Source organism: Hyla sarda, chromosome 6, assembly GCF_029499605.1.
Source record: "Hyla sarda isolate aHylSar1 chromosome 6, aHylSar1.hap1, whole genome shotgun sequence".
NCBI classification, from domain to species: domain Eukaryota; kingdom Metazoa; phylum Chordata; class Amphibia; order Anura; family Hylidae; genus Hyla; species Hyla sarda.
The window spans coordinates 175,915,935-175,943,398 of record NC_079194.1 but is presented as its reverse complement, the minus strand read 5'-3'; the positions used below and the strand labels follow the sequence as shown (position 1 = coordinate 175,943,398).

The 27,464-nt window shown below is 42.9% G+C and overlaps 1 protein-coding gene across 7 annotated transcripts in view; it reads left to right on the top strand.

The window, feature by feature from the left end:
• PLCG2 (phospholipase C gamma 2) overlaps nt 1–27,464 on the top strand; it is a 203,758-nt gene that overhangs the window by 162,604 nt on the left and 13,690 nt on the right. For all 7 annotated transcript variants that reach the window (XM_056525832.1, XM_056525825.1, XM_056525831.1 and 4 more), the window contains exons 24-30: nt 2,323–2,389; nt 5,545–5,702; nt 14,760–14,862; nt 21,356–21,565; nt 22,155–22,294; nt 22,377–22,491; nt 22,728–22,895. In XM_056525832.1, coding sequence (XP_056381807.1) covers nt 2,323–2,389; nt 5,545–5,702; nt 14,760–14,862; nt 21,356–21,565; nt 22,155–22,294; nt 22,377–22,491; nt 22,728–22,895 — 961 coding nt within the window. The remainder of the gene's footprint in view (nt 1–2,322; nt 2,390–5,544; nt 5,703–14,759; nt 14,863–21,355; nt 21,566–22,154; nt 22,295–22,376; nt 22,492–22,727; nt 22,896–27,464) is intronic.

Below are 27,464 nucleotides of genomic sequence, written 5' to 3'. Positions count from 1 at the left end.
CGTCACGAAGGGGCCGGGCGTGACATCACGCCCGGCCCCTTCATGACGTCTCGCCCGCCCCCTCGTGACGTCTCGCCCGCCCCCTCAACGAAAGTCTATGGGAAGGGGGCGCGACCACTGTCACGCCCCCTTCCAATAGACTTTGGTAGAGGGGGTGGGTGTGACGTCACGAGGGGGCGGGCGAGACGTCACGAAGGGGCCGGGCGTGATGTCATGTCCGGCGGCCGCGAACACGGAAGCCCGCACATTAGCGTTCAGAGTAATGAACTCCGTACGCTGTGAGCTGAGCTCCGAACTGCAGGGCAGCGCACAACCCCTTTAAGATTTATTCCCCGAATTCTGACATATTTAGAAATATCCCATATGTAGCTTTTGTGTGCTAGGTGTTTCACACACAGGGCTAACACATAAAGGTCTGCTGTGTGGATTTTGGGGCCTCCTTCTAGTTTAGGGTATTTTGTTGGTATCATATAAAGTTGCAGAGGCCTTAGGGGTGCAAAAATATTTTTGGGAGACAAGCTGACACTTTCATTGGTACCATTCTGGGGTACATGTGACTTTTAGTACATTTATACCACAAAAACTATGTTTGTTAAAAAAAAAAAAAACATTTTTTTTAAGTCGCCGTATTCTGTAAGCCGCAACAATTGTGTGAGGACTCTTTTTTTTGCTAGACATGTTGATGTTTTTGGGGGGGGACTATTTTTGGGTGTGTATTTCTTTTACTATCATACACATAATTCAGTGAAGTACACATCTATACTCCACTGAATTATGCCTATGCCTATCAGTTTTACACTGACAGGCATAGTATAGCAGATCAGAAATTACCTTAGGTAGAGGCTGATCAGTTTCTGTTGCCATGACAATGGAGGCCATTGTCAGGCCTTCGGTTGCCATGGCAACCATTGGTGCTCTGCTTTCACTTTACAGAGTGCTGATCCGGAACAAAGGGAGCTCCCTCCTCTGTAACCCTAATAGATGCCGTGGTCACAGTGACCGCAGCATTCATAGGGTTAACTCAGGATCGGAGTTAACCCTCAGGGCCCCCCTCTCCTCTGATCGCTTCACTCTGTGAAGCAACGGAGGAGAGGGGGAAGTAGGAGACCCCAGCAAATATCACTCCTATATGTCCGTCAATACTGACGGACCAATAGGAGCTATCGCTGGCCAGGGACCACTGCGATTGGTCCCTGGCTAGCTTAAGGGATGCTCAGCTGTGCAAAACATCTGAGCCCGGCAGCACTGTGAAAGTTTAAAATCATCAGGTACATGTCCATATACTGAGATAGAGTCCCTTAATTGAGATAAGCTTACCAATTAAATATACCAATTTCTCAAATGAGATAGAACTACATATACCAAATAGAGGAAAATTCACTACCAAACACCACATAGCAACAAAATATCTACTTGATGTCATAAATCACACAAAGACAAAATAAATACAGATACCAATAACAGTAATACTACAAGTATAAAAAAAAGGCAGTAGTACAATTTCAAAAGTATATGTTAACCTCCAGATAGTGCTATATTATGCACAAACCAGAAAATCACTAATACTAACACAAACCCAGATATGAAATCATCATTCATGATAGTAATACTACATATACCCAAAATCCCAGTACTGATAAAAATATGGGTATTGTGATCAATTTCATGTGACACATGATCCAGGTAACAATTAACAATAAATCGTGGTAGTACTACAGGTCCCAGATACGCAGTGCACTACCCATACCATCCAGTGTAAGAGAATTTATTACAACAAAAGACTGAATCCTTCGATCACACATAGCTGTAGAAAGAGACTCCATGTTCTACAACTGCCATATGATTTCATAAAAGCCGACATCCTAATGTTCATACATGCAGAGAGTCAATAGGTACAAGTGTCACAGTGATAGTCACCGCCATTATCATATGGTAAAGTTATCCATTCCGATGCGTTTCACGGACCAAGATCATCAGGAAATAAAATGGGGCCCATTAGTACAAGTTACGCTTGATGTATTTGTGTTCCAGAGTGGTAGTCACAACGGCTAACTTTTATTTTAACAGTTTTCCCACTGTCTTTTAGAGTCACCCTGTATTCCTGTATGTGGATGGGGCAATATTATAGTAGCTATATTCATGTACATGAAGCAAATTATTACCAATAGTTATATGCATGTAAAGCAAATAGTTATATGCATGTACATGAATTACAGAAATTATAGTAGTAATTCTATTAATGCTTAACAAATGTGGGTTATTGTTTTTTGATTACATTAGAGAACTGTTTCATAACTGATCAACTGTTTCCGTATCTCACAGAATATTGAAGACAATCCCTTGGGGGCTATGTGTAGAGGTATCCTGGATCTTGGGGCATATGAAATTAGTAAGTTGTTACTAATAAGTAAGTTGTAAGTGTATGGAGAAAACAAGGACATTTGTACTTAGGAAACTAAATATAACTAAAGGGGCTTCCATGGTTAGACAACCCCTCTTCTGGTAAAAAGTCACATGAGAAACAGGTGATTAAAGGGCTCCACTACTCAGGGCAATGACGGATATCTGCTGGTGCTGTATGAATGGTGAGCCACAAAATGTATCCATTAAAACATTTCAACAACAGAAATCAGTTGGGGAAATGTTGGAATAAAAGTTACTATATTTGCTTACATGATTTTAATGGGACAATCTAGTGCCTGGGTTCTCAACCCGGGCTACGATTACCCCTGAGGGTACGCCATGGGTTGAAAGGGGGTACGCCAAAGCGCTGACAAATACGAGCCATGCATTGGCCAGTACTTGTCAGCGCAGAGCTGCGTTGTTGCCAGGGAGACGTGTGACCTCCCCTGATGTTGCGCGGAGGTTCCGCACAGCGCAGGAGGACGTCACACATCAGTGCGGCCCTGCCGAGCGCTGCACGAAGGAGCAGGCAGTGGGACCGCAGGGGGCCCGGTAAAGTAAAAAAAAAGTTAAAAATAAGTGTATGGCATGGAGGGAGGGCATTAAGATGGTAGGAGGGATGTATGGGAGCAAAAGGCATTAAGATGGAGGGGGAGAGGGATAATGGAAAAGGGATCAGAGGGAGGGGGGATAATGGCACAAGGGGATTAATATGGAGGGGGGGTGATTAACCCCCCTCCCCCATATTAATCCCCTTGTGCCATTACCCCCCCCCCCTCTGATCCCCCTTTGCCATATCCAATAATAATAGCACAAGGGGATTGAGATGGAGGGTGGAATATTGGCACAAGGGGATTAATATGGAGGGGGGAATATTGGCACAAGGGGATTAATATGGAGGTGGGGGGGGGGGAGAAATAATTAACCCTCCCCCCCCTCCATCTCAATCTCTTGTGCCATTATTCCTCCCTCCCTCTGATCCTCTTCCGCCATTTCCCCCTCCATCTTAATCCCCTTTTGCCATTTTACCCCCCTTCCTCTGATCCCCTTTTGCCATATTGGATAATAATGGCACAAGGGGATGAAGATGGAGGGTGGAATAATGGCAAAAGGGGATTAAAATGGAGGGGGGAATAATGGCACAAGGGGATTAATATGGAAGGGCAATAATGGCAAAAGGGGATTAATCCCCTTGTGCCATTATTCCCCCTCCATCTTTATCCCCCTGTGCTATTATTCCCCCCTCCCTCTGATCCTCTTGCACCATTATTCCCCCCTCCCTCTGATTCCCTTTTGCCATATCGGATAATAATGGCACAAGGGGATAAAGACGGAGGGGGGACTAATGGCAAAAGAGGATCAGAGGGAGGGGGGAATAGTGGCACAGGGGGATAAAGATGGAGGGGGAATAATAACACAATGGGATTAAGTATCGCATTAGTAAGAAAGTAAGAACACGCCTTTTGTCCGCGGGTACCCCTCACGCTTGGGTTCCGCGCGAGGGGGTACATGCGGACATACTTTCAGCCTTTGGGAATACAGTCGTCAAAAAGGTTGAGAACCACTGATCTAGTGGACTATAACAGGGGCAGGGTTTGTGCAAACAGGTGTTTTGTAGGGGTTGGGAACATTCCCTTGTACATAGGGGCACTTCTTGGATAGGGCTTGAATGTTCCAGTTTTTAGTAATTAAAATATTTGCACATGTGGAATATATGTCTAAGAGGGTTCCATATTCATGTTTTAAAGTGAATCTCCAAAGTCCATGTTATGCTTAGGTCCAAAAAAGGCTCCTTGCCCAAAACTTTGTACAGAGGAACAGTGTAATAGTTGCCCATAGCAACCATCCAGGTTATACTTACATAGCAACAATTCAAATTATATATTTTGGAGAGGCCTTTTTAAAAATTAAAAATCAGAAAAGGTAGCTATGGTCAACTGGTCCACTGTTCCTCTGCACAAGTGGCTGGATCCATGGGATGCAGGTTACGTTACTTAAACACATCACAGTTTTATATATATACGGTATATATATATATATATATATATATATGTGGCGCACATCTGATTTACCAACCTTACTTTGTGGGACAATCCCTTTAAATCTCCTACTGCTCCAGAGCTACTGCAGCATTGGTGGTCTCTGCTTGTCCTAAAGCAATAAACCTAGTAACAAAGTTTGTTAGGCTAAAAATAAAGATCCATTTCATCCTATAATACTCCAATGTTGATCCAAAGATCCTGATCTTAGGGGGAAAAGTCCTTCCTGATTCCAAATCTGACAATCCAAAAATATCCCTGGATCGAGGACCCTTCTCCAGAATCTAGTAACTATTACATTTCCTCACTCATGAGACAGATGCAGCCACACACTGCCCATAGCAGAGATACTTGTGGCCAGTGTGGCCAGTGATTGACTACAGGGGTCATGTGAATGATGTGTGTGATGTCATTGTTCCAGGACTAGAAGAAAGCACTAGAGCTATGGTAGCTTTGACAGGTTACATTTCTTTTATTTCTAATTCTTAGGCAATTTTACAAAAATCCAGGTCAACCTCTTTATGTATACAGTATGCACATGCAGTAAGCTCCTACCTTCCTACTACTAGTTGCAGCAGGTCACCAGAATGTTCGATTTTAAAACTACATACGTTAAATGGCCACTTTATTAGAGACACCTGCCTTTTCACTATTGAGGCTTTTTTTGTATGGAAATTGGACAACAAACATTAGATTTAAGGTTAAAGGGGTATTCAGGCTTTATATATCTTATCTCCTATCAAAAGGATAGAGGATAAGATGTATGATCGCAGATGTCCCACCACTGGCATTCTGTGCCGGACGCTGCCTCCAAGACGAGGACGTGACATCACAGCCATGCCCCCTAGTGACATCACACCACACCCCCTCCATTCATGTCAGATAGGGGATAAGATGTATAAAGCCGCAATACCCCTTTAAAATCAAATAAGTCTTGTGTGGATCTGGGTAAATTAGAATAAGGAATGATCATCATGCCGGAGCTAGAATCATTCTCATAAACAGACTATGCACATTTAGGCAAATTGTAGGTGAATACAAGACAGGTGCTCCCACTAATGTCTGGGTATATCTATGCTCTGTAAATTGTTTCTTTTAACAGAGAAACTGGTACAAGGTAAACACAACAAGCTGTTTGTCTTTTCACTGGAACCTAAGGACCAAAAGGATCCGGCAGTAGATTTTGCAGCTGAGAATGTAGAAGACCTATTTGAATGGACTAAAAATATATATGCGATTATACACCAAAAAAGAGCAGCGGTAAGTGTGTATGAGATCTGGGAGTCACATAAACCCTTTTAAACTCAATAGAAGGAATGTGTATTAATATAAATGTAAGATTGTTTCTAATGACAACCAGCAACTTTGTGAATTCTTTGTTGAGTGCCTGAGCACATCTCCAAAAGTGTGCTTTTCTCCCGCTCTTTGATTAGTGTGACAGTCTCTTTAGTATGCAACATACACACCGATACATTACAGAAGCCCAGACTTCTCATTCAAACCTCTTCTGCCTGGACAGCTTTGTTGGTGCCCAGTGCTGCTTGGAAACATGGCAGCGGATTCCCAACTAAGCAGGAAACCGGGTGGGTTGTCATCTCATGGATCCTCCTCCTCCCTGCTGAGAAAGATGGAGAGCATGCGTCCATTACACAGTGTAGCTTGGGTTGTCATCTCATGGATCCTCCTCCTCCCTGCTGAGAAAGATGGAGAGCATGCGTCCATTACACAGTGTAGCTTGGGTTGTCATCTCATGGATCCTCCTCCTCCCTGCTGAGAAAGATGGAGAGCATGCATCCATTACACAGTGTAGCTTCCCCTCCCCTGAAATCACTGTCTATTATGTGGACAGTGGATACATACATACTATTTGTGAAGAGAAAAGGAGGAGGAAAGTGGCAGTCATTTTGTAAATGTTTATATTAACCCCACACCCAGTAGGTTTCTCACAGACTGGATCAGGAGTAAAGGTGACAGTAAATGGGGTTGTATGAATACAGAGTGGGGTTAGAACCTTTAGGCTGTTTTTTTTTTTTTGCAAAAACGCCAAGAAAAACGCCAATTCTGCCGCATGGCGTTTTTTAGGCCAAAAAAAGCTGCGGCCAGATGTTAGCTGTAAATCAATGAGAAATCGCAAATTTCTAATTCCACTTGGCGTTTTTTCACTTTTTTAGCGCTTTTTTCAGCTCCTTGGCGTTTTGAAAAAAACGCTGTATGTCGCTCAAACCGGTGTTTTTAGTCAAAATCGTTTTGCTCCTAAAGAAGTCTATGGGAGTGAGAAAACGCCAAGAAAAACGATATGTGGGTTTTAACTTTGTCGTTTTTGCGGGCGGTTTTTAATCTTTTTTGGACTTTAGCGATCCAAAAAAGTGATGGAGATACCTGTTTTGAATAAAATTTCATAGGGTACCATTAAAAAAAATAAAAAAAAAGATACAGTAGTGAAGGAAAAAATTGTATCTAACGAAATTTATATTTTTTATAAAAAAAATGTTATTACTTTTTAAACAGGGATCAACTTATGTGGGTGGGGAAATAAAAATGTATCCGACAATTATAAAAATGCATTGTGTGTGTTTTTCACTTTTTTCTTAATTTTTTACATTTTTTTTAGTTAGTTCTACTACTCCCAGCATGGAACACACTGTTCTCCTGTATAATATATAGATGCAGCCAGCTGCTCTTCTATGGTCCCCTGCACTGCCGTATATATACACATATTTCCCACAGAGAGCTGTGATTGGCCAGATGGTTCCAGCCAATCACAGCTCTAGGAATTTGTATATATACGGCCGTGCAGGGTACCATAGAAGAGCGGCCGCATCTATACATTATACAGAAGGATCACAGCGGGTGTAAGGAGTGATACCCGCTGTGATCTTTCCATAACTGCAGGCACTACTACTCCCAACATGGAGCACACTCTGCTCTATGCTGGGAGCTGTAGTACCTGCATTAATAGACAGATCACAGCGGGTGTCAGAAGTTACACTCGCTGCGATCTGTCTATTAATGCAGATACTACAGCTCCCAGCATGGAGATCAGTGTGCTCCATGTTGGGAGTAGTAGTGCCTGCAGTTATGGAAAGATCAAAGCGGGTATCACTACTGACACCCGCTGTGATCGTCCTGTCTATAGCAGAGATGGAGCGGCTGTATACAGCGCTCGCACAACTGCTCTGCACTATACTCTGGGCCGGCCACTCACTCATTCATATTTCTCTCAGAGCTGTGATTGGCTGCAACCATCCGGCCAATCACAGCTCTGGGTGGGAAATATGAATGAATTATGTTCTATTGACATCACTGGCCGGAGTATAATGCAGAGATGTGAGCGCTGTATACAGCGGCATCTGTGCTATATCATGGACGATTGCATCGGGTGTCAGGACTGAGACCCGGGGCGATCTATTACTACAGATACTACTACTCCCAGCATGGAACAGTCGGTTCCATGCTGGGAGTAGTATTACTACCTAAAAAATGTTAAAAAAATTGAGAAAAAAATGTGAAACACACACACTTTATTAAAAAATAATAAAGTTTGTTATAAAATATATACATTTTGTTTAATAAAATGTTTTCCATCACTGCAGCATCCTTTTTCTTTTTTTTTTGGTACCCAACAAATTTTGGGTACCAAAAAACAAAAAACGCCAAACAGTGACAAAAATGCAATTTCCACACAAATGAAAAAACGCCAGAAAAAACGCCAGACGCAGGACATCGCACTGGCGTTTTTTTAATCCCAAAAAATGCAGCACAAAAAACCAAGTGGAATCCTAGCCTTAGTCTCCTTGCCAATCTGTCCCTCTAATTCCATGTCCCCCAAACCCTGTCACTGTTCATCCACTTCCCTGCACACCGAACTCCGTGTGACTCTGTTCCCCAGTCCCCTGCTCTTAAACCCTATGTCAGCTTTTTTATTTAAAATGTTTTTGTAAGGTTAATTATTTAAAATGTTTGTCAACTTTCTAAAATGGGTATTCCAGTGTGAAGCATTTATCACCTCTCTGCTGGATAAGTGACACATGCTAGGACCCTCACCAACTGCATGAACAGGGGATCCTGATCCTGGTTTTTCCCCAGCCACATGACTGTAGCTAGGAGGCAGTCAATCTAGCACCCTTCCACTCGTTATTTAAAGTCTATTGCACTGATGGAAACAGTTAGCTCAATGCTATTTATATTGATAATGGTTAGACCATTTTAATGGTTGGTCCTTCCTGACATACCATGTCATTAGAAGGACCAAAGTAAAATTACAATTGTTTGTGCAGCACCTTAAATTCATCACAATCGACCCTTCATCTCCTGTTTACACAGGGTGATGTGTGGCCCACAACTATAATTTGAACCTACCGTTAACAAAAACTTTTTATATAATGTAGATAATACCATTATATGTATAGTATGAAAAAGGAATGATAGCACGGCACTCACCATCCAACATCCAACAGTGATTTATTCAGATCGGGGTACAGTCCATGTGCAGATCACGTCAGTACAGTGGAATTGGGAGGAGACAGGAAAGAGAGCTCAGAGGAGCTCGTGCAGCAACGTTTCGCGGTAAAAACCGTGACCAAACGGTTTTTACCGCAAAACGTTGCTGCACGAGCTCCTCTGAGCTCTCTTTCCTGTCTCCTCCCGATTCCACTGTACTGATGTGATCTGCACATGGACTGTACCCTGATCTGAATAAATCACTGTTGGATGGTGAGTGCCGTGCTATCATTCCTTTTTCATACTGTATGCTATCATTGTCTAAGCCAGTGTTTCCCAACCTTTTTTGGGTCAGTGCACACCTCTAAAAAAAAAAAATTCCGCGGGGCACCACTACCGAGGTTGACGAGCAAAAAAATAAAAAATAGGGAGAATGGTAAAAAACACAATGCACTATATCTATTTATCAGTGGGTATGAAGTTTAAAGTGCTGCTTTATACAGCAACTCACCAATGATGTCTTCTCTAATTTGCAATGTTGCCTTCTCTTCTCCATCTGGTCCGGGCCATCATCACGATTTCTTCCACACACACAATTCTTCACCGTTAAACCTGCAAAACAAATCTATTAGGCGCCGAACTTTTTTTTACATGGTGACAGAGGGGTGTAGAAGAGTGGACATGGGTGACAGAGGGATGTAGAGGGGTGGACATGGGTGACAAAGGGGTTTAGAGGAGTGTAGAGGAGTGTACAGAGGGGTGTAGAGGAGTGGACATGGGTGACAGGGGTGTAGAGGAGCGTACAGAGGGGTGTAGAGGAGCATACATGGGTGACAGGGGTGTAGAGGAGTGTACATGGGTGACAGGGGTGTAGAGGAGCGTACAGAGGGGTGCAGAGGAGCGTACATGGGTGACAGGGGTGTAGAGGAGTGGACAGAGGTGACGGGTGTAGAGGAGTGGACAGAGGGGTGTAGAGGAGCGGACAGAGGGGTGTAGAGGAGCGTACATGGGTGACAGGGGTGTAGAGGAGCGGACAGAGGGGTGGAGAGGAGCATACATGGGTGACAGGGGTGTAGAAGAGTGGACAGAGGTGACGGGTGTAGAGGAGTGGACAGAGGGGTGTAGAGGAGCGGACAGAGGGGTGTAGAGGAATGTACATGGGTGACAGGGGTGTAGAGGAGCGGACAGAGGGGTGTAGAGGAGCGTACATGGGTGACAGGGGTGTAGAGGAGTGTACAGAGGGGTGTAGAGTAGCGTACATGGGTGACAGGGGTGTAGAGGAGTGGACAGAGGGGTGTAGAGGAGCGTGCATGGGTGACAGGGGTGTAGAGGAGTGGACAGAGGGGTGTAGAGGAGTGGACAGAGGGGTGTAGAGGAGCGTACATGGGTGACAGGGGTGTAGAGGAGTGTACAGAGGGATGTAGAGGAGCGTACATGGGTGACAGGGGTGTAGAGGAGTGTACAGAGGGGTGTAGAGGAGCGTACATGGGTGACAGGGGTGTAGAGAAGTGGACATGGGTGACAGGGGTGTAGAGGAGTGGACAGAGGGGTGTAGAGGAGTGGACAGAGGGGTGTAGAGGAGTAGACAGAGGGGTGTACAGGAGTGGACATGGGTGACAGAGGGGTGTAGAGAAGTGTACATGGGTGACAGAGGGGTGTAGAGGAGTGTACAGAGGGGTGTAGAGGAGTGTACATGAGTGACAGAGGGGTGTAGAGGAGTGTACATGGGTGACAGAGGGGTGTAGAGGAGTGTACAGAGGGGTGTAGAGGAGTGTACAGAGGGGTGTAGAGGAGTGGACAGAGGGGTGTAGAGGAGTGTACATGAGTGACAGAGGGGTGTAGAGGAGTGGACATGGGTGACAGAGGGGTGTAGAGGAGTGTACAGAGGGGTGTAGAGAAGTGTACATGGGTGACAGAGGGGTGTAGAAGAGTGTACATGTGTGACAAAGGGGTGTAGAGGAGTGTACAGAGAGGTGTAGAGGAGTGTACATGAGTGACAGAGGGGTGTAGAGGAGTGGACATGGGTGACAGAGGGGTGTAGAGGAGTGTACAGAGGGGTGTAGAGGAGTGGACAGAGGGGTGTAGAGGAGTGGACAGAGGGGTGTAGAGGAGCGTACATGGGTGACAGGGGTGTAGAGGAGTGGACAGAGGGGTGTAGAGGAGCGTACATGGGTGACAGGGGTGTAGAGGAGTGGACAGAGGGGTGTAGAGGAGCGTACATGGGTGACAGGGGTGTAGAGGAGTGTACACCTGCAGGTCCACGGCAGGCACGGAAGTCCGGCGCAGGTGAAGGTCGCAAGGTAGAAGGGGGACCTAGTGGGGAGGGGGACGCTGTGCACGCAGGCTTCCCTTCCCCTCTGCGCCACCAGTCATAAGCGCGCAGGGGCGGGATATTTAAAAATAAATTTTAAAAATCACAGCAAAATCCCGCGGCACCATGGCCAGTGGCGAACGGCACACACATGTGCCGCGACACCGTGGTTGGGAATCACTGGTCTAAGCGCTTGTGCACCTCTGCAGTGAACAGTACAGATTTCCCTACATCAAGCTAATAGCCCCCAGATGCCGGGTGCTCTCATCTCTATCCATAGATAACCATTATATGTATATTTGTAATAGTTTTGGGTGAAAAAATACTGTCCCTGCAGCTATTGCCTGTGTGTATCTATGTAGAGACCAAATACAGGAAGTAAGGGCAGGACAAGCAGGGCTCTGTGTAGGCTCCTGGCTTGTCATAGGAGCATGTCATAGAGCCTCAGTGTGCAGAGCCCTGCTTGACCTCAGTGTGCAGAGCCCTGCTTGTCCTCAGTGTACAGATCCCTGCTTGTCCTCAGTGTATATAGCCCTGATTGTCCTCAGTGAACAGAGCCCTGCTTGTCCTCAGTGAACAGAGCCCTGCTTGTCCTCATTGTACAGAGCCCTGCTTATCCTCAGTGCACAGAGCCCTGCTTGTCCACAGTGCACAAAGCCCTGCTTGTACTCAGTGTACAGAGCCCCGCTTGTACTCAGTGTACAGAGCCCCGCTTGTCCTCAGTGTACAGAGCCCTGCTTGTCCTCAGTGTACATAGCCCTGCTTGTCCTCAGTGTACAGAGCCCTGCTTGTCCTCAGTGTACAGAGCCCTGCTTGTCCTCACTGCACAGACCCCTGCTTGTCCTCAGTGTACAGAGCCCTGCTTGTCCTCAGTGTACAGAGCCTGGCTTGTCCTCACTGCAGAGTCCTGCTTGTCATCAGTGTAAAGAGCCCTGCTTGTCCTCAGTGTACAGACCCCTGCTTGTCCTCAGTGTACAGAGCCTTGCTTATCCTCAGTGTAGAGAGCCCTGCTTGTCCTCAGTGTACAGAGCCTGGCTTGTCCTCACTGCAGAGTCCTGCTTGTCATCAGTGTAAAGAGCCCTGCTTGTCCTCAGTGTACAGAGCCCTGCTTGTCCTCAGTGTACAGAGCCCCGCTTATCCTCAGTGTACAGAGCCTTGCTTATCCTCTGTGTACAGAGCCCCACTTGTACTCAGTTACAGAGCCCTGCTTGTCCTCAGTGTACAGAGCCCTGCTTGTCCTCAGTGTACATAGCCCTGCTTGTCCTCAGTGTACAGAGCCCTGCTTGTCCTCAGTGTACAGAGCCCTGCTTGTCCTCACTGCACAGACCCCTGCTTGTCCTCAGTGTACAGAGCCCTGCTTGTCCTCAGTGTACAGAGCCTGGCTTGTCCTCACTGCAGAGTCCTGCTTGTCATCAGTGTAAAGAGTCCTGCTTGTCCTCAGTGTACAGACCCCTGCTTGTCCTCAGTGTACAGAGCCTTGCTTATCCTCAGTGTATAGAGCCCTGCTTGTCCTCAGTGTACAGAGCCTGGCTTGTCCTCACTGCAGAGTCCTGCTTGTCCTCAGTGTACAGACCCCTGCTTATCCTCAGTGTACAGAGCCTTGCTTATCCTCAGTGTACAGAGCCCTGCTTGTTCTCAGTGCACAGAGCCCTGCTTGTCCTCAGTTTGCTTAACATGCTAATGAAGATCTATGGTAATGTCCAGCTTGAATCTTCATAGTTAATGCTTCATCCCCTGTCCTGAGCCTCCTCCACTGCAGAATAGACCTCCACTCTGTATCAAGACCCCTCTCCTCTACTGTGAAATCTGTCTTGTGAGCAGAGATTTCATTTCATGTCTCCATTCTGCAGCAGAGGAAGCTCAGCATTGGGAGAAGGGATTTTCTATGATGATTTAAGCTGGATGTATTCATCAATTGAAATTAAAAACTACAATGTGTGAACACACCCCTACATGGGCCGATAATCAGAAATGTTCCTAGGAATGATAATTGGCCTGTGCAAAAGGGCCTTTTGGCAGGGCCTATCCAACGTAATGCATATCTGCAGAGCAAATTAGCAGCTCATTTACAGCACAATTCATTGCTGGACCTTTGCAGGTAAAATGGTGAGGGGATTATATATTTTTTATTATAATATGCTAAATAAAATTTCAATCAGCTCCTAATGCAAACATCTGGAGTTAAGTGACTCTGACATCAGCCACTTGTCTTGATTGCTAGCAACATGAATATGTTTAACCGCAATTGGCATATTATACATTTTAATTTGCTTCTCCCATTGACTTTAACAACCCCATACATATTTATGTTCCTGCCACACACTGGTACAAAAACTTCTCCTTATTCAAAGCGTAATTTAGCAATTTGTTAGTTGATATTTTTTTCACAATGTGATCAAGAGGTGATAAAAAAGTGATCACACAAGCAGACAGAGATCTACCCGTCTTATCTGCAACCTGCCCAATTAGGTTTTCTTAATTGGAAGAGATGAATGGTAGAGGACTACTGTCTAAATGTTCAAAAACTATAAGGAAATTTTACTGAGACTGCCATTATATAGAAAAGCTTATTTTAGTCTTGTATACCCCTTAAAGGGGTACTTCGGTGGAGAACAATTTTTTTTAAATCAACTGGTGCCAGAAAGTTAAACAGATTTGGTAAGTACTTCTATTTAAAAATCTTAATCCTTCCAGTATTTATCAGCTACTGTATGCTCCAGAGGAAGTTGCTCTGTCCGTGTCAGGAACTGTCCAGAGCGTGAGAGGTTTGCTATGAGGATTTGCTCCTTCTCTGGACAGCTCCTGACATGGACAGAGGTGTCAGCAGAGAGCAATGTGGTCAGACAGAATAGAACTATACAACTTCCTCTGGAGCATACAGCAGCTGATAAGTACTGAAAGGGTTACGATTTTTAAATAAATGTCATTTACAAATCTGTTTAACTTTCAGGCACCAGTTGATTTGAATAATTTTTTTCTGCTGCCAGAAAGTTAAACAGATTTATAATCTAGTTCTATTTAAAAATCCTAACCCTTCCAGTACTTATCAGCTGCTGTATGCTCCAGAGGAAGTTATTTTCTTTTTTAATTTATTTTCTGTCAGACCACAGTGCTCTCTGTTTAACTCTGTTTAATCTGGTTAACTTTCTGGAGCCAGTTTATTTGAAAAAAAAAAAAATAATTCCACTGGAGTACCCCTTTAAATTACCTCAGAGATTTAGGAATTTATGATTATTATTGAGTCAGTAAGAAAGGATGGCCACCAGTAAAAATACTTTCTAGCAATGGTTGTATCACACAAGTACCTGGTAACTTTTATCTGCTTCACCAGGTAGATGTGCCCTCTCTTTCTAACAGACTTAGGGGCATTAGACCTAAATACCGATATATTTTCATGAAAATAGAAACAAAGACATTAATAATAAAGCTTCAATTATCATAATGATAGTTCATTATTTGCCCTCAAAAGGCTGAATTAAAAAGGAAATTAATAATTCTACAGTTGTGTACATTTGGTTCCTCATTCGTCAAACTAACCTCATTGTCTCATGTAAACCTATCTACAGGATTATTACTTAAATACCTGTGAGAAGAATCAGGTTATTGCACGAGAGTTGTCAGACTTGGTGATTTACTGCAAACCAAGGAGTGAAGCCAAGGACAATTTAGGTAATGTTAAAAGTTTGTGATATTGTGAAAATATTCCTCCATACTGCTGTACTTTGTTTTAGCAGTCCTCATGGGATGTCCAATTGAATTATAAAAGGAACATAAGTTAAAACAGGGCTGGACTGAGAGTTGCTTGGATGCCTGGCCAATAGAGGTCCCGGGCCCATTACTGCCCACCATAGTTATCATGCAGTTAAAGTGTACATAACGTTTCAGGTAACGTTTAAGGATAAGCTGCCCTGTAAGCGTACATGAGGATAAGCACTATTACTGGCCATTATATAACTTGTATATAGCTCTTCCAGAGCTGGTGGCCTCAGCCTAATGTCTATGGTGTCTGTAAAACACTGGACACACAAAGGAGGAACTCCTGCATTACTGTGTCTCTGCATACAACCTAAACAGCAGCAACAGCATGGAAGGAAAGGAAAGCAGGGAAAAGCAGTCTAAGCCCTTTTTCACATTGCCGTTGCTCCCCGTCTAGAACGGCCATCAATTTTTTTTTCCTGACTTCAACGGCCGTTCTCATGACGGGGAGCAACTGGCAACAACGGGTCCCGACAGCTCCCATTTGCTATTATGCGGGAGTAGCGGAAGAAAAAGACAGCACAAGCAGTAATTTTTCTCCCACTATTCTGCCCGGCTCTCCCAACAGACGACACACTGCCGTGTACTAATGGCAGTGTGAAAGAAGCCTTAACTGTACATAAAGCCCTGTACTTACAGGGATGTCTCTTTGCTGTCTCTCTCTGTAGCTTGTGTGTGTTCCAAGGCAATCCCTCATCCTATGTTGAACCTTCCTTTAGCTCCTTTACCAGTTAGGAAATCTCATCTGTGCACTGGTCACCTTCTTCCTTACCCCCTGATTGACAGGGTGACTAATTGGTGAAGTGGCTCAATTTTTCCGGGCTCTAGCACCCGAGAATGCCAGTGGGCTCCTAAGCCCAATTCACATATCTTTTTAAATCTGATATCTTGGCACTAGGGTCAATTAACCAAATATATATATATATATATATATATATATATATATATATATATATTTATATATACATTTCAGTAAAAAGAATAATGCGGCAACTCACCAGCTCTTCAACCACATAACAAATATGTAAATATCTCATCCATGTAACAAAAGATGGAGGCAATGAATCTGGCAAATGGATTTTTATCCGTGAAAATAGAGTTCTTTTTGAACATAGCTAAATAAAGATAAGCAATTCAGCATACCACTGGCATGCCAATTGCTGTGCCAGAATCTTGCCCATACCATCTTTCATTACATTTAAATGAATTGTGGAATAACACAAACTCCAATGACTCATATGAAAAATAAATAAATCGGATGTCCTTACCTATATCGATGAGAAAGTCACTAACAACCCGAACCCACACTTTCTGTGGGATCTGAGTGTAGAGACTCTCTATGTCGATCGAAGGTAAATTGCAGCTAGGTTGCCATAGAAATTTTTTAATGCAGCCAAAAATTCCCCATATCCTTAAGGTATGTAGGCAGGTCAGACAACAAGGGACTCAACAACCAGTCAGAGAAATTAGACATATCTTCAGTCATTGAGCCAATCTCGGAAATGATCGGTCGCCCAGGGGATTGGCTCAATGACATTTTTATTTATCCACACCAAAATCTCAAAGACCAGAGAATGACTTTACAAAGACAAAAAATTACTTTATTGAAAATTCATTATAAAAACATATAAAATACATGTAAGAAATGGCAAAATTATGGAGGCACAGGAAAGAAATGGGAGGATAAGAGGAGCTGTATATCCAGAAAACGTGCAGATTAAATCAGGCATACAAATGAAATACACTTGGGCCAGGTATAAGGGATAATAAGCCACATGGGGAACTCCAAGAATACAAGTTAGCTATACATGCACAGGTACTCAATACAAGCATATAAGATAAGCTAAAAGAGCCATGAATATGCACCTAGCCTGGATACCTCTCACCTCCACCCCATTTCTTACATGTATTTTATATGTTTTTATAATGAATTTTCAATAAAGTAATTTTTTGTCTTTCTAAATTCATTCTCTGGTCTTTGAGAGTTTGGTGTGGATATTAGTAAGCGACCAGGGTATTGGTATACTCGTAGTTTACTTTCTTGGTAAACATTTTTATTTATGGAACATAATACCAGTATGGCCCACTAGGATTTTTAGGTAATAGTTTTAATGTTGTTTGGTTGCCAATAACTACATGAAGGGATTTACTGGTGGGATCCTTCTTTAGTACAGTGTAAACTCTTGCATCATTCAAAAGCCTATAGGCCTCAGTTTTATATTGCTCCTGTGTTAGTGCCACTGTGTTTCTTCCCTTATCCTCTTTCCTATAAATTAGCCCTTTATGGGATTTAAGCCACCTTAATGCCCTATTTTCCTTTTCAGATACATATTCAGGGTAAATTAAAGCCTTGACTTTGGTGAATAATGTAGTAAATAAATCTATTGCTCCTCCAGGCTGAACAGGAGGTCAATAAGTAGATTTGTTCCCACCGGTAAATACCTCTGCCAGATTAGTAGGATTAAGGTTAGCATGTGTGTCATTGTCTAAATAACAAAATGACAAGTCAGACCCTTTTTAATTACGGTATGTCTTTTTTAAGATTTGAAGTAACATTAACCCTAAATGGCCTATGATAACTGTTTCATCACTTTTTTTGGGAGACTTCTACCATACTATTTCTACTGAAATGATTGTGAAGTCCCATTTTCCGAACTGACTTAAATAGGTCACATAAGTCAATTGAGTCACATCAAAAGGTTCGAGCACACAGTAGTTCAGTCCTTTGGTTAATGGGGTTAAGCAGTCCTCAGGTAGTCCAATATCAGTTAAGTTGATCACATAAGTGGCATCAGTCTTACCCCCACAGTCTCCACAACACTCACTTCTGCTTTTTGTATCTCGGGCTGCTGGCTGATCTTTTTACATTTTCCCCGCCTGATCCTCCTTCTAAAGGGGAACCCCCCTGTGGATCCAGTTGTGGACTTGACTTCTCAATTTTTTGGGTTTGTTTATCTGAACAACTAGAGTCTGAGTCTGTTGTTTACAGATTATTCTGTTTCCTCTGGGGTTGCCTCCGATCCAATATTCGACCATTCTGATAATCCAATTTATACTAAAGGAATTTATCCCTTTTTCTATCTTATGTTTGAAGACGGTGTATTGATCTTTGTGCATCTTATCCGCAGCTCTGTTTTGGCTAAGCATAGCTCTTGTATTACTTCATTTTATTCAACTTATTTTATTTTCAGAATTATTTACATCAACTTCAGTAAATTCCCTAGGTGGGCGTTACTCCATTCTTTCAGAAAGCCTTGTCATCTACAAATTGGGAAGGCTCCTTATATAAGCGCAATCCCATAGGCACTCACTGCCCATAATAAATGGACCTCCTTCTCTGAGAGCAATGCAACTCTGTGCCAGCGATTTAAAGGGGTTCTCCGATACTTACACATCTTTGGATAGGGGATAAGATGCCTGATTGCGGGAGTCCCGCCGCTGGGGACCCCCGGGATCATGCACGCGGCACCCCGTTTGTAATCAGTCCCCGGAGCGTGTTCGCGCCGGGCCTGATTACAGGCGACCACCGGGCCGGCGGCGTGTGACGTCACGCTCCGCCCCTCAATGCAAGCCTACGGGAGGGGGCGTGATAGCTGTCACGCCCCCTTCCGTAGGCTTGCATTGAGGGGCGGAGTGTGATGTCACACAGGAGCGGAGGCGTGACGTCACACGCCACCGGCCCGGTGGTCGCCTGTAATCAGACCCGGAGCGAACACGCTCTGGGGACTGTTTACAAACGGGGTGCCGCGTGCATGATCCCGGGGGTCCCCAGCGGCGGGACTCCCGCGATCAGGCATCTTATCCCCTATCATTTGCTCGGCGATTGGTCAAAATCACAGAAAAAAATTGCACATTTTATAGCATTTTACATCATTAGCATTATCGCAGTAAGGCTAGGTTTCTTTACATGTTAAAAAAAAAAAAAAGGCTAGATTTCCACTCTTGTTTTTTTTTTTTGGTAAAAACGCCCATTCTGCCGCATGGCATTTTTTTTGTGAAAAAATGCTACGGCCGGATGTTAGCTACAAGTCAATAGGGAACTGCGAAATGCCATATCCACTTGGCTTTTTTCAGTTTGGCATTTTTTTTTATCCTTTTAGTGTTTTTCTGCTATTTTGAGCTGCTTGGCAGTTTTTCAGTGCAATGTCTTCCCAAATAATGCAATGTCTTCCCAAACAGGGAGCCTCCAATTGGTGCAAAACTACAACTCCCAGCATGCCCAGACAGCCAAAGACATGCTGGGAGTTGTACTTTAGCAACAGCTGGAGTCTCCCTGTCGGGGAAGACACTGGCAGAAGGGTATGTTCACATTATACAAAACTAACAATGTGAACAGAGCCACAGACTTACCAGCCTGGCTCCCGTCTGTAGCTCCGCCCCTAATGACATCATCACTATGGGCGGGGATACACGGACCCGGCAGGGACAGGAACGAGGGAGGTAAGGGGACTTCTTCATCTTCTGTATACGCTATATACAACTATCTATAGATATCTGTACAACAAATCCAACAAATCACCGCACGAGTAGGTCTTGAATCAGAAAAAGCTGGTGGTTTTTATTCCCAAGTAAAATGCATGCATGCATGATGCTTGATAAAGGCTATTGCCGAAATGTTGCATTTTACTTGGGAATAAAAACCACCAGCTTTTTCTGATTCAAGACCTACTCGTGCGGTGATTTGTTGGATTTGCTGCTCATTTATCCTGGGCTGGCAGCCTGGGCAACCACAGGCATGTAGGTTGGCCCCCGATGCGGTCTTATCATTCACATTATAGATATCTGTATATACTTTATACCGCCCAAAGGGTCTATAGGAGCAGGGAGTACTGTCAGCCTGGTGACAGGATTCCCAGATCCTGTATGGGATACACGGGTACATTATGCACTCCTGTACACTATACGGCTGGGGGAGGTTAGTAGTTATGCTGTACATCATTCCTCATCTCCTTACACTCTGTGGATTGGGCGCTCAGCATCCGACCCACAGAGTGGTACCTGAAAGCAGTGAGAAAACTGCCTCAGGGTACAAACTTCCACACACCAGGAAAAAAACTGAAAAAACGCCTGAAAAACTGCCAAAAAGCAGGAAAAAGCTGTGGCAGTTTTTCTGGTGTTTTTGCTGGTATTTTTTTAGGTGTAAAAACCTGCACTTTTATCAGGATTTCAGCAATTCTTAGCAAAAATGCATGCGGTAATTAGTTGCAGTACCGCAACATGTGAATACAGCATGAGAAGAGATTCAAGTAATGACTAACAGAGCGGTTCAGATTTTTCTACCGGAGAAGGCATTGCCAAATTTATGACTTGGTGACAGTTTCCCAAGTGTAATAACTTGTTTTCTCGACATAAATATATTCCATTCTCCTGCCTCAAGCAGGTCCAATTAAAATAACTCATTTAATTATGCAATTATTTTAACTGTCTGTTAATGAGTAATCTGGGGGCTTGCAATTAAGAAAGTTCACCTAAGCACGTGTGAAGGTTGCAGATATAGATTTTCCATCAATGACAGCAAAAGGTGCAGGTGACATTAGTCTAAGGTGCCCCTCAAACTCTAAGAAATGAAGAATTTAAATAAATACATTTGCATATTTCTTGGCTAGTGTTCAGGCATAGTGTTCAATAGCAATAATCCATATTTTGTTTTTGTTAGATATGATTCTTTATTAAAAAGGTAAGAAGTGAAAAGTGAATCAAAGGTGTGGGTATAAATAGAACCTAAGTGACGTTTTAGCAAAATTTTTATGAGCCCCATTAACCACCTCCTAAACAACAATGGATTACCTGGGTAAGTGGGCATTGAGGTCACATGATATTAAGGAATAGAGAGTGGAACAATAAATAAGAAAACCACTCTAATTCTTTATGAGCTACTAGATAGCAAGATGTATGGGGAGACAGAACAGACACATATAGGTCTGCATAGTAGCTGTATACACAAAATGGAATGGATTCATGAAATTTGATATGTTAAATTCAATCAGTAATGTAGCTTTAATGTGGATCTACTCAAGCAATAATAAAGATAGCAAAAACATATTTGCCGACACTGCACCTGATGCTCTAAATGAACGCTGGGTGCAACAGGGAGATCGCGGGGTTTCTAGTCATCTTATCCTCTATCCTTTGGACAGGGGATAAGATGTCTAGGGGCGGAGTACCCCTTTAAGTAAATTATACAGATCTCATGCTGTGAAATAGTTTATAAACTCTGCTCTGCTACGTTACAGTTATATCTCCTTCTTGGAGGAAATTGATGGCAGCCAATGTGGCTGCTCCTACAGAAATGGTACAAACACTTTAAGCTGCAAGGCACATATATGGTGCAAATTTTGTGCACTGAAGTGATTGTAAATTTTGAATGTTTTTTTAAATAAATGTTCATACATTTTCTCATGTACAGAAAGACCTGATTTTCGGGAAATACGATCATTTGTTGAGAATAAAGCAGAAAGCATCTCAAGGCAGAAGTCCACTGAGCTTCTGAGATATAACCGTAAAGCTTTAACTCGGGTGTACCCAAAAGGACCAAGAGTAGACTCCTCCAACTATGACCCTCTGCACCTCTGGTTATGTGGAGTCCAGATGGTGGCTCTAAACTACCAGACACCAGGTATGGACACGTTTGTATAAAAGTGTGGTGGTTTTTTCAATAGTTCACCGTTAAAAGAAGAAAATCACAAACAAAATTAGAAAATTAAGTATTATGCATACAATAAACGATAGTCAAGTGGTGTGTGCAAGGATTTCATGGCTTATTACATGACTTACGATACTAACAAAATATCCGCACAGTAGACAATAGTTCTGTCTACACTCATATCATATGCTTCAAATACAATGATGGGGGAGATTTAGAAAAACCTGTGCAGTGGCAAACATAGAAGAGATTATGTCCCATAGCAAAAATTTAGATGGGCCCCTTATTTTGGGATCAGATCTTCCCAACCAGGACATAAGGACCCTATGTTGGTTCCCTCTTGAGTCCCTTTTATAACAATTTGGCCAATTGCACAATGTGTTGTTTGGTAACTATGCAGTCCTGCGCTTAGTCCATGTTCATTTAGTTAAGCTAAAGGTTGAATTTCAGTTGAACGAAACTTTAGTCAAAAACTGGCAGTTATCTTATTCCTTTGTCTAGAATAAGCCTTCAGAGATTGTAGTCACAAAATATAATTCCCTGCATTCTACTCTCTTTATAGATCGATACATACAGATAAATCATGCCATGTTCTCCCACAATGGCCAATGTGGATACATTTTACAACCAGAGTGTATGAGACAAGACTCCTATGACCCAAGTGTTTCCAAAAGACAAGGTCAAATGGTTTTGACCATTACGGTGAGAAAGATAAAGTAAGGTATTTACAATTAGAAAGTGGTTAGCATATGACATGAATCTAATAAGAGGCCTATGTTTTAAGGTAATTGGAGCTCGTCATTTGCCAAAGCCGGGCCGTGGTATTGCCTGTCCATTTGTAGAGGTAGAGATATGTGGTGGACAATATGACAACAACAAGTTCCGAACAAGTGTAGTCAGTGAGTATAACCAATTAGTAGTTGACAAGTAAAATTGTCTCAATAATTAAAGTTTCTATGTAAAATGTGTAATTTTGTCAATTTTTTTTGATCAATTATTGTTTTGCATATTTTTATGGTTTATTTTAGTTGCTTAATGCTTTCAAGCCTTTATTTACATTTTTGAATAGAATTAGACATTTTACAATGACAAATTGTTTAGTAATTCATTTAAAATTTTCATTATTTCATTTCAGATGACAATGGCTTAAACCCTGTGTGGACAGCTATCCAGCAGAAAGCCTTGTTCGAGATCCATGAACCAGACCTGGCATTCCTAAGGTTTGTGGTATATGAGGAAGATGTGTTCAGTGACCCCAACTTCTTGGCGCAAAGTACATTTCCTTTAAAGGGAATTAAAACAGGTATGTGTGTAGGATGTACACTGAACAATCAAAGCAATAGAAACAGCTGGTGCCTGAAATCTTTTGACCAATAACACAATACCATGATTGGCTTTCAGGTAATGTATTGATCTCTCCTCTACACAAGAGAAGGCAATACTTGCCAGTCATAGGTACATGTTGTGACTTTTTATGACTGTGAACAGATTGTAATGGCCCAGAACTATGGTGAGAGTATTTCTGAAACAGCTGCACTTGTTGGCTGTTTCTGGACCACTTTATCAAGAGTGTACTAAGACTGGATGAACCATTTCACATTTCTTACATTTATATTGTGAATACATGTTTAAGGATGGTTTCACACATGCCATTTGCAGAAAACAGCCTCATTTATCAAGACTTTTTTTACTCTTTCTTGGCATGTGTTCCTTAAAAGTGTATAGTGAAATCAAAAGAAATTCTACTTACGGAAAATGCATGTACAAAAGGCCACTGAAAATCATAGAAAACGAAAATAAAAATATGACACATAAATCATGCCATGTTCTCTTGTCTACGCCCAAATCACTACTAACAAACAACTACCAAAATAAGACGTATAGCGACCAAATGGTAATGTAAAAAATAGATTTTATTAAACATATATGCACAACAATACAGACATTTAAAAACACCTAAAAAACGACAAGAAGATAAACGGTAGCAAAGTGCAGGAGGACCGACATAGAGGAGGCTACACGCTTGGCAGGATACAGCTAAGTAGCTGGGGTAAGTAGAATTCAGAGTATATCATAAAACATAAGGTACACATTATGTTAAGGTGCAGATAGTACAATACACATAAGAGGTCAATGGTTGCCATACAAGGTGCAAGTAGGGTGGAAAAATGCAAAAATGTAAATACAAGAGATACTCTAAATACACAAAAAATAAATTACCACAGTGGAACTAGATCTGAGCGTGTGCCTCCACCACCCGACGTTTCGCTGAGGAGCTTCTTCCCGGGTGTGGCCATAGAGTGCACAACCCTCATTGATATATGGATAGATAACCAATCACTGACTGGCATAGCAGTCACCTGACTGAGCTGGCAATCATACATGATTAGTATAAGGTGCATTGTAAATTAGCGGAAGCTATTTGATTGGTGTAAAGATACGCCCATCATCATGACTCACAGTCACGTGGGCTGCTAAACACACACCTAATCAGCCCATACATATAAAATACATTAAAAAATACAGCGTATGATATTAAATAATAATATAACATCACAGAAGCGCTACCGGGGGGCGGTGGACACTAATGCCGACATGCGGTGTCATATAAACGCTGGACGGGGAGGATGCCATTCCGTGACGTGTGAGTACGTCACGCAGTAGGCGGGGAAGCATGATAGGTTTGTGCCACGAGCATTCCGAACGTGCCGACTATGTCAGCACGCACCGGACGTGCAGGGGCACCATGGCAACCGCAGACGCAACAGCGCGCCGACTAGGTCAGCACGCGACGAGCGTCCAGGAGCACCTTGGTAACCGCAGACGCGGTGGTGAAAACACCACAGACCGTGGCACCATGGCAACCTGTGACGCGGCGTGTTCTGCGTCATCTGCATCATCAAAGGATGAACATAGTAGTCGCCCATGATGACTGGTGTCAGGAGGTAATAGCAGTTAACCGGGATGTGAGAGTAGGGGAAAGGGAACAATGGTGCTAAGAACCATCCAATAGTGGAGATAACATAAGGAAACCAGTGAGTGTGTGAATGCAATGCGGAATAAAATGAAAGGTAAAATGGGAATAGAGAAAAAAATAAATAAAAGTGTAATTTGGAGAGAGAGAAAAACAGATCATTTTTCTACCCTCACCATATAAGAGCTCAAAGTGAAAGTGTAAGTGAAAGTGAATGCATATTGAAGTGTGAATGAATGTGAGGATGAACGTGAATGGAATGAACCGGTAAATTATGTTGAAGTGTGAGTGAATGGGAGGATGAAAGTGAATGGAATGGAAGTGGATCTATACAGGTTCATTCTATTCAATTTCATCCTCACTTCCATTCCATTCACTTTCATCCTCACATTCACTCACACTTAAACATAATTTACCGGTTCATTCCATTCATGTTCATCCTCACATTCATTCACACTGATACTGTACCTAACCCTGACATTTCCATCTCGGTATGTGGTACTACCAAAACTTCCGGGCAGCAGGCTCGCTATCTTGGAGTTATACTTGACTCTGATCTGTCTTTCACTCCCCATATTCAGTCCCTTTCACGTTCTTGTCACCTGCATCTCAAAAACATTTACAGAATCCGCCCGTTTCTCACTACTGAAACTGCTAAAACTCTTATTATTGCTTTGATTCACTCCCGCCTCGACTACTATAACTCTTTACTAATAGGCCTTCCTTTCTCCAAACTCTCTCCTCTCCAGTCCATTCTTAATGCCGCAGCCAGACTCATCTTACTCTTCAGCCGCTACACCGACGCCTCCTACCTGTGCAAGTCACTACACTGGTTACCAATTCAGTCCAGAATACAGTACAAAATCTTCAGTCTCACACACAAAGCTCTCCACAATGCTGCACCTCCCTACATCTCCTCTCTCATCTCTGTCTACCATCCTACATGTTCTCTCCGGTCTGCTACTGACCTCATACTAACATCTTCTATAATCCGAACTTCTCACTCCCGTCTCCAAGACTTCACTCGTGCTGCACCGGTTCTCTGGAATGCTATCCCTCAGTCCCTCAGACTCAACAACAACATCCATAGTTTCAAACGTGGCCTAAAAACACATCTCTTCAGACAGGCCTATAACATTCTCTAATTGGCCTCAACATAGCCTCAACATATCCCCAACATATCCCCACACCTCTTGTTTGAATAGTTATTGTGTAATATTATTTCAGATACTTGTCTTTGTTTGTACCCCATAATTGTAAGCGCTGCGGAATCTGTAGGCACTATATAAATAAAATTAAATAAAAACTTCAATATGCATTCACTTTCACTTACACTTTCACTTTGAGCTCTTATATGGGTGGAATGAGGGTAGAAAAATCCAAATTACACATTTTTTTTTCTCTATTACCATTTTACCTTTTATTTTATTCCGCATTGCATTCACACACCCACTGGTGTTTTCACCACCTCGTCTGCGGTTACCATGGTGCTCCTGGACACTCATCGCGTGCTGACGTAGTCGGCGCGACGTTGCGTCTGCGGTTGCCATGGTGCCCCTGCACGTCCGGCGTGTGCTGACATTGTCGGCGCATTCGGAATGCTCGTGGCACAATTCTATCACGCTTGCCCGCCTACCGCGTTACGTACTCACGTCCAGCGTTTATATGACACTGCATGTCGGCATTAGTGTCCATCGCCCCCAGGTAGCGGTTCAGTGATGTTATATTATTATGTAATATCATAAATGTGTTTTATATGTATGGGCTGATTAGGTGTGTGTTTAGCAGCCCATGTGACTGTGAGTCATGATGATGGGCGTATCTTTACACCAATCAAGTTGCTTCCACTAACTTACCATGCACCTTATACTAATCATGTATGATTGCCAGCTCAGTCAGGTGACTGCTATGCCAGTCAGTGATTGGTTATCTATCCATATATCAATGAGGGTTGTGCACTCTATGGCCACACCCCGGAAGAAGCTCCTCAGCGAAACGTCGGGTGGTGGAGGCGCACGTTCAGATCTAGTTCCACTGTGGTAATTTATTTTTGGTGTATTTAGAGTATCTCTTGTATTTACATTTTTGCACCCTACTTGCACCTTGGATGGCAACCAGTGACCTCTTATGTGTATTGTACTATCTGCACCTTAACATTATGTGTACCTTATGTTTTATGATATACTCTGAATTCTACTTACCTCAGCTACTTAGCTGTATCCTGCCAAGCGTGTAGCCTCCTCTTTGTCGGTCCTCCTGCACTTTGGTACCGTTTATCTTCTTGTCCTTTTTTAGGTGTTTTTAAATGTCTGTATTGTTGTGCATATATGTTTAATAAAACCTATTTTTTACATTAGCATTTGGTCGCTATACGCCTTATTTTGGTAGTTTTTTAAAAACGTTATGTTTTTCCCAGATGGATTAAAGGGGTACTCCGGTGGTGCCAGAAAGTTAAACAGATTTGTAAATTACTTCTATTAAAAATTCTTTATCCTTCCAGGACTTATTTGTGGCTGCATGCCACAGAGGAAATTCTTTTCTTTTGGGATTTCTTTTCTGTCACGATCACAGTGCTCTCTTCTGACACCTCTGTCCATTTTAGGAACTGTCCAGAGTAGCATATGTTTGCTATGGTGATTTTCTCCTGTCCTGGACAGTTCCTGACATGGACAGAGGTGTCAGCAGAGAGCACTGTGGTCATGACAGAAAGGAAATCCAAAAGGAAAATAATTTCCTCTGTAGTATACTGCAGCTAATAAGTACTGGAAGGATTAAGATTTTTAATTTTTAAGAATTTTCTGGCATCAGTCTATTAAAAAAAAAAAAAAGTTTTCCACCGGAGTACCACTTTAAAGACAGTTTTACTCAAAGGACTTACATATTCAACAAATTTACACA